Source organism: Gekko japonicus, unplaced genomic scaffold, assembly GCF_001447785.1.
Source record: "Gekko japonicus isolate JY-2015 unplaced genomic scaffold, Gekko_japonicus_V1.1 scaffold1688, whole genome shotgun sequence".
Taxonomy (NCBI): Eukaryota; Metazoa; Chordata; class Lepidosauria; order Squamata; family Gekkonidae; genus Gekko; species Gekko japonicus.
Genome location: NW_015172057.1, coordinates 54,007 through 62,041, shown reverse-complemented (window position 1 = coordinate 62,041; position 8,035 = coordinate 54,007). Strand labels below are relative to the sequence as shown.

Sequence of the window (8,035 nt, the reverse complement as noted above, 5' to 3'; positions counted from 1 at the left end):
GCGCGGGGAGTGGGTCGTGGGGGCGCGGCGCGGGGGGGGGGGGGGGGGGGGGGGGGGGGGGGGGAACCGGCAAGGCCCAGTGGCTGGCAGCCGCTCGGGCCTCGCCCCCTGAGCCAGGGGTGGTGGTGGAAGGGGGGTGGAGGAGATCGGGGAGGGAATCAGCGGGGATAGGGGGAGGAAACTTACCTGCTGCTGCTTCCTCCTCCTCCTGCTCTGCCTGGAGCTCTTCCCCCCCACGCGAGTATCACGGGTCCCCTTTCTTGTGGGATTCTAACTAGAAGACTGCTTCTCAGACTCTGTGAACTGACCACAATTGACAGCTGCTAACTGAACACACACTTCTTAGCTCTGTCCATACACTCAATCACCAACCAATCATCTCACTCACTCATCTCCCTCTTTCACCCCCCCTTGTTCTTCTGAAGGTTACCAACCATTTAAAGAAACACACACTTATAACTTGAAATCATTACAGTCTTATGAGCCTTGGTAATAGCTAAGCCTAAATGAAATATTCTTCAAAAATGGAGAGCAATAGCTACACCATATATTGAAATATGAGCAGAAACAATGAGCAGAAGCAATGTTAGACCTTGAAGTCAATGACCCCGAGAACTGATTTTAACAGACAAAAGTGAAATATCATGACATTTAGTCTGAATTTGTAGATTTATCTGGATAGTAACATGTGTATATTAGGTTGTTTTTCCTGCATGAAATTAATTTGTCGCTTTGGGACCAAATAGGAATTTTGGGGGGACTCTCTCTAATTTGAGGTAAGAGTAGACTGATAAGATCTTAACTTAGGAGGTAGATATGAAGCCAGCAGCAGCCATAGCCAAGTTGGGAGACAGGGTAGATTCACTTAAGGTTCTAGCAGAGTACATGCCACTCACATCAGCGTTAGGATTATTTATCTGAAAATAAATAAGTATGAACATGCATTGGTCTGATAACTTATTTTGTAAAGTTGTAAAATAAATAGATTTTTTTTTTAAATGTGCACCTTGATGAAGAGAGTTTGCCTAAGCCAGCTGCATACCAGCTGTATGACCAGGGGGCATGAGGACAACGCTCTCTTCATGTTGGGCAGCATTTAACTGAATCCCAGTTGCTGTACAGCACTGGAGAATACTGGCAAGGTTCAGCACCTCTCAGCCCAATTTTGTGTAGGAAATAAAGGTGCCAGCACCCACACCCACCCCTTGTATCCCATTTTATATGCTTCATGCCAGTCCTGCAGAGTGGCAGCAGCCTAGTATTAGAATACTTGACTTGCCTGCATGAGGCAAGGCACTTCCACTTCCAACAAACGGAAGGGGGTGGGGGCTAGGAAGTTGGAAAAGACACCAGCCAAAAAGCAAAAAAGCTGCCACACTTTCTCCAACAAACAGCGCTTCTGCCAAAGGAAAAAAATCCATGTTATTAACTAGAAAGCAAATACAAGTTATCAATGTATCTAATTCTAAAAATGCCCCCAACTGTGCATACTTAAATCCAGAGATTGTAGTAATAACAAGATATATCTTTTCAAAAACTTGAGAAAAGCCGCAGGTTTGTTGAAAAATCTGAAATATTTCTGAAAAATACATTGGGGTTAAATCCCCCCAAAATAGAAGCAATGCCTGTACCTTTAAGAAATGGAAGGCCTCTGAGATCTCAGTGGCCATTGTGGGGGCTGCTAGACAATCACAACAATATTGCCAGCCTTTACACCTTGGTTCCTATTAGTAAAAAGACAGGGGTGCGGGGGCAGGGCCCTGTTCAGGGCTATTTTGGCCTCCAAGTCCATCCCTGCTCCACCCCCTTCTGCCCTGGAGGAAGGCCAGGCCCAGCAGCAACCACCAGGCAACTTGCTACCATGCAATCTACACAACTCACCCAGGTGCAGTAGTGGTTATAAGGTGATGCCAAATAACTCTCCAGGGCCCAGCAGCAGTCTCCACTCAACTTGTGCAACTTGGCTAGGCCTGGCAGGCGCCACCATAAAACTCACCCAAACAACTTGGTACCACAGGGGAAGGAGGGAGGGAAAGCTGAGAGCCAGTATGATATACTGGTAAGAGCATCAGACTAGAATCTGGGAGATTCAATTCCCCATTCTGTCATGGACCAGTCACCCACTCTCAGCCTAATATGCCTCACAGGACTGTTGTAGAGAATGATGTAGGCTGGCTTGGGTTCTCATTGGCGAGAAAGGTGGGGTATAAATGAAGCAAATCTCTATATAATAATCCTTTTAGCGTATTGGCCGTTTCCAGCTCTCCCATTGGCTGTGCAATGCGCTCCATCAGTCATTGACCCATCAGCCGCAACCACTCAAGAGTACTCGCGTGCCACTGGCTGGGTGCTGAGTTTGCTCCTCTTCCCCACCCACTCCCACTTCAGCCACTGTTTTCTGTCAGAATAACTAGCAAACGGCAACCACCGAGTTGGCTAAAATGTTGGCAGAATCCCTGCGCCCCTTGCTGGACCAGATGACTAATCTCAAGGAACAGCTGTCAATGATGAACCAAAGCATCACTACTCAGCAGCTTCAATTGAATGAGACTCTTAAAATCACAGAGCAAACAGCTGAGAAAGTGAAAGAAGTTGATGCCACTACCCAAAAGGTAAAAAAAAGGTGCAAAGGTTGGAAAAGAAGCAAATTTCTACAGAAGAACAACTTCGCTGGACGTTTTCAAGCGGAGGCTGGACAACCATTTTTCGGGTATGTTGTAGGTATGTAGGGCTATCTTTCAGTATACTCCTGCAGAGTGCAGGGGGTTGGACTAGATGACCTGCAAAGTCTCTTCCAACTCTAACATTCTATGATTCTGAGCCCACACTTACACCACATAATACAAAAAGAAGGGAGAGAATGAAACTGTCCTTTGTGGTGAACTGTCCTTCCTACTCCAGATATCCATGGATGTAGGGGAAGCTTTGAACACAGTAATAACCGTACAGTGGATGGATACAAAGCACCAGACAAGAATAAAAGAACATGAAAAATGCTGCAGACTTGGCCAACCTGAAAAATCAGCAGTGGTTGAACATAGCCTAACTCAAACAGGACACAGTATCTTATTCCAAGACACTGAAAGGCTGGACAACACATCCAGTTACCATGTCAGATTACACAGGGAAGCCATTGAAATTAATAAACATAAACACAATTTCAACAGGAAAGGAGAGTTTAAAAATAAATAGGGCATGGTTTCCTGTCTTGAAAATCACAAAATGCTCTACATCTTACAACAGCACTACAGATAAGATTAGAATTTCAACAGCCAATCCATATGCAAAAGAATCTCCTCAGGAAAGGTCCTCCATTAGCATGTCACAGCCTGGGAAACTCCTACAAGATAATGACTCAGCCCTACCCCACCTTCCTGAATAGATAGAAATTACGTGCCTACCATTTTTCTTCTCACATTGACAAAGAGAGAACTCCATCTTTCTGTGTTATACCTCTGGGGGTGCCAGTCACAGCAGCTGGCGAAACGTCAGGTACTACAATGCCAAGACCACAGCCATACAGCCCAGAAAATCTACAACTAACCATTTGTTTTATGTGTCACTCCCAAAATGACCATCACCAGGTTTTTGGAACTAAAACCCATAGATAAACAAAAGAGCATTCACAAAGGGGATGGGTGTGTTTAACAACATTCTCTCTCTCGTTAGCACGTTCCCAAAGATGATCAATACTGAATTAAACTCTTGCACAACAGGGCCTCCAGGTGAGCACTGTACGGTACCCCAAGTATCACTAAGCTCTCACCAAGGCCTAGGACAGGGGTGTCGAACTCATTTGTTACAAGGGCCAGATCTGACACAAATGTGACTTCGTTGGGCCAGGCTGTGTGTGCCATAAATGTAATGCCAGGTGCCAGAGATATAAAATGTATAAAAGTCAGCAGCTGGTAAGCTCTGAGTTGGTGTATCCTCACTACAAGACCTCATAGGCTGGTAGGCGGGTGCAAAGGAAACCCACATGGGCAGACTGGAGAGCCAGCAGTGCAGCACTGGGCGGACGCTCCCACACTGCTGCAGACGAGGTTGTTCCACCATGCTGAAGCCACAATCCCCTCAGCAGTCTCCTGTTCCCTCCCTTCCACTAGTTGCTTGCAGGCCGCATAAGAGTCCTGGAAGGGCCGGTTCTGGCCCCCAGGCCTTATGTTTGACTTCCCTGGTCTAGGAAATGAGGAAGAGAAAGAGAAACACAAGCAGGTATCTTCTTTTTATCAATCCAGTTACCTTTATTGGCACATAAAAGCAGGTTATCTTCTGCATTTCACCCACTACATCTGGTCTGTTCCTTTCAGGTGCTAAGCTAAAGAGCGGACAACTGCAAATCAAACAGCAACTAGAGGTATCATTCTCTTATAATTATTTCTCCATAAAGAGGAACCCAGATTCAGACAATCAAACCTACAATGGACCAAGGCAGAAAGAAAAGAAGTGAGAATATGCACAATGGGAGATGAAGAAACAGGCTGCTTTGGCAAGTGGAAGACAGGACTAACAGAGGGCACTCAACTCATGGGGTTCTATCCTAATCTATCCCCTCTGTTACAGGAAATATCCATCACCGCACCTAATAAACATCATTATTACCATGCATATTTTCCTACGCCAAGCAGAGATCAAACCCATCAATGGGAAAAGAGACGATTCAACTAGCACCACACTGAAGTATCTGGGAAAATAATGGTAGCAGCAGAGAGCCAACTAACCTGTCTGGCAAGTTTCCCCACCACCACATCCTATGCACTGTGCTAAACAGTGTCACTTCCAGTGTGGTCTGAGGCTACAACAGGCACCAGAATCACCCTAGAGTAGAAGCTGAACCCCCTCCCTGCTGCTTTCTGAAGTGAGACTCTTGACTGTTATGCTCCACAGGGTCAAACCTGTGCTGCTTCACTGTGCTACATCGGTAGTCATGCACCCTCATCTTTGTGCCCTAAGATGTGTCTGATGTAGAACAGTGTTTGTTTAAAATATTTCTACTTTTTCTGTACAAAGGACTCAAATTTTAAAACCTAACAAGAAAAATTACCAATGGGTAACAGATCATATTCTTCCCCAACAACAACCAACAGAGAAAAAAGCCAGCCAACATTCAACAACAAATGTTCATATGTATAGACAAGGCTCCAGGCAATGTACAACAAAAGTTAAAACATCAAACAGGAAAAGTTAAAATTAATAAATAATATTTCTTCCATTCTTAAAGTAATCTCATATGGCATTTCTAATCTGTTTAAACCCATTCTGGACTGTGTTACTGCCTTGTAGGCAGGGTAAAGAGGAGGCCGAAACAGGAGAGATGGTAGAAAAGGGGGGGGGGGTGCCAGCCATGATGGAAAACCGTCAGTGCCCTCAACCAAAAGCCTGGCATAACATCTCTGCCTTACAAGCCTTATGGAATTGCATTAAATCCCACAGGCCCCTGATGGCATTTGGCAGAGAGTTCCACCAGGTCAGAGCCAGGACTGAGAAAGCCCTGGCTCTGGTCGAGGACAGACGGATATCTTTTGGGCTGGGGAATCACCACTAAGTAGTTCTCAGTGGAGTGTAACTCTGTCCTGGGGACATACCAGAAGAGGTGTTCCTGAAGATACATGGGTCCCTGACCTCCCAAGGCCTTAAAGGTCAATACCAAAACCTTGAACCTAACTCAGTACTCCATTGGGAGCCAGTGTAGCTGGCACAATACCAGTTGTATATGTGCCATCTGTGGTGTTCCTGCTAGGACTTATGTCGCCACATTCTGGATCAGCTGGAATTTCTGGGTGAGTCTCAGGGGCAGGCCAGCGTACAGCGAGTTACAGTAATCTAGCCTAGAGGTGACGTTGCACGGATTACTATGGCTACGTCAGGGAGCAACAGGAAAGGGGCTAATTGCCTTGCCTGGCACAGATGGAAAAATGCCAGCCTGGGCCTCCATGGTTAATGCCAGAGCAGCGCCATCGGGGGTGGCCGATCAACCAACTGGGGACATCTTAGTTAATGGCACCCCACCCACCCCTCTTGTTGGCCTCACGGGCAGTTAAAGTAACGAGTGGGTATTTTTAACTATTGATGCATCCGGTAAGATTGTACTGTATTTTAAGTGGATAATTTTTAATTTTATTGCACTTGTGTGCCTAAATTGTTTATTGTGCTATTTTTACTGTACTGTTGTACTGTGTAAGCCGCCCTGAGCCCGCATGCGGGGAGGGCGGGGTATAAATGAAATGAAATAAAATTAATTAATTAATTAAGGAGGCATGCAGGACCACACCCAAACTCTGGACAGACTGTGCTAGTGTTAATGGTGCCCCATCAAGAGTGGGCAGTCTATGCCCCAACCCTGAGACGCCACCACCCCCAGCCACAGAACCTCCACCTCTGTTGGATTCAGGCTCAGCCTACCCTTTTTTAACCATCCCACCACAGCCTCCAAAGCCACAGCCAGATTTTGCAGAGCGGTATCTGGGTGGCCATCCAATAACTTGTCCTTAAAATATACCTGGGGAGAAGGGATGGAAACATCTGAATGTTTATCTTTCAGGTCTAAAGGAAGTATTCCTGAGCACAGCATCCTATATAACAGGATGAACGTTTTTTTTTGTTTTTTTTTAAACATACCTAAATAATCCGAACAGAAGAGTACATGACTCAACTAAAGCAGTTTCAGTAACCCATTGAAAGCCAAATAATTCCACTGTATCTTCTTCATAGTCAGTTGGAAAAGGATCCAGCCTCAGCAAAATCCTGAAAAATAAAGTCAGCATTATGCACAGGCTCTTGAAAGGGTTACACACACTTAACCAATTCATGACGACATAATATTGCACATTTGTTTTCAGGTGAGTCATCCATCAAGTTTATTACGGTCATAGACCAGTATAATAAAAGACATGGAAATACAGTTACAGGAGCAGTAAAATTATAAAATATATCGGCATCTAAAATTATAAATAGGATCTAAAAACTTTAAAATACAGAAATAATAAAATCAGAATTGTGATCAAAAATTAGGTTTAGGCCTATCTGTCCTTTATTATGTCGTCCTTTATCTCTTTCCTAGTTTGGTATGCCAACCAACCAAATTTGGCAACCATCCTAGTCAGCTTTTGATTATCTCCTGCCAGCATAATTGACAAAAGTATCCTTCTATTACGACCTGGAAAGGAGTTAACTATAGGCTTGATCAAAACTTCCCTGATATTATGATATATAAGACAATCGAAAATTACATGTTCCAATGTTTCATCAGATCCCATCCCACATATACAACTTTTCCTCAGTGATCTAGTAAATCTGGCCTCCATTATGGCTGAGGGTAAGGCGTTGTATCTTAATAGGGTAAAAATTCTTCTATGATTGCTGATATCTAAATATTTGATGTAAGGTCTCACAACTATCTTGTTAAGTGAACTTACATCAAATACAGGGCTCCTAATCCTGCTCACGTCCATCTGTCGTTCAACATCTAATATTCTTTGTTTTAGAACTGATCTAGCCTGATTCAGTCACTGATCTGCTTCATATTCATACACTTGTGCTCGTTAGGTTCTAACATCACCTAAAGCAGTGGTTCTCAATCTTTTGCATCTTATATCCCACCACTCAGACAAAAAAAACCTGGGTTCCATCACGATAGGGGAAAAAAACCCACTGTTTCCAAGTGGACGCTTATATGTTTACAGGCATCCTGTTATTATATTTATCATGTACTGATAAGTTTAAGGACATTTTTAAAAATTGCAGAAGCAATGCATAATCCCTCGCGGTTAGACTGACAGGAAACAGCATATCAAACAGTATATCAACGAGTGGGCATATCAATGAGCGGACAGGAAACGGCATATCAATGAGTGGTCAGGGGGAAAGGGGATTAGGAAAAAATGGCCAAATGGTCCAAGGTTACAACTTGCATGGCAAAAGGTCACAGATAAAAATATCCGCAGCACGTAAGGTCAGCAGGAGACAGCATGTCACACATGCAGGCAGATGGACTGAAGGAGAGTGAATTCTTAGTGATTGGTATGAAAATACGGCT

The 8,035-nt window shown here is 44.3% G+C and overlaps 1 protein-coding gene across 1 annotated transcript in view; it reads right to left on the bottom strand.

The window, feature by feature from the left end:
- MMS22L (MMS22 like, DNA repair protein) overlaps positions 1–8,035 on the bottom strand; it is a 138,959-nt gene that overhangs the window by 128,429 nt on the left and 2,495 nt on the right. The window contains exon 2 of the mRNA XM_015420755.1: positions 6,619–6,744. Coding sequence (XP_015276241.1) covers positions 6,619–6,744 — 126 coding nt within the window. The remainder of the gene's footprint in view (positions 1–6,618; positions 6,745–8,035) is intronic.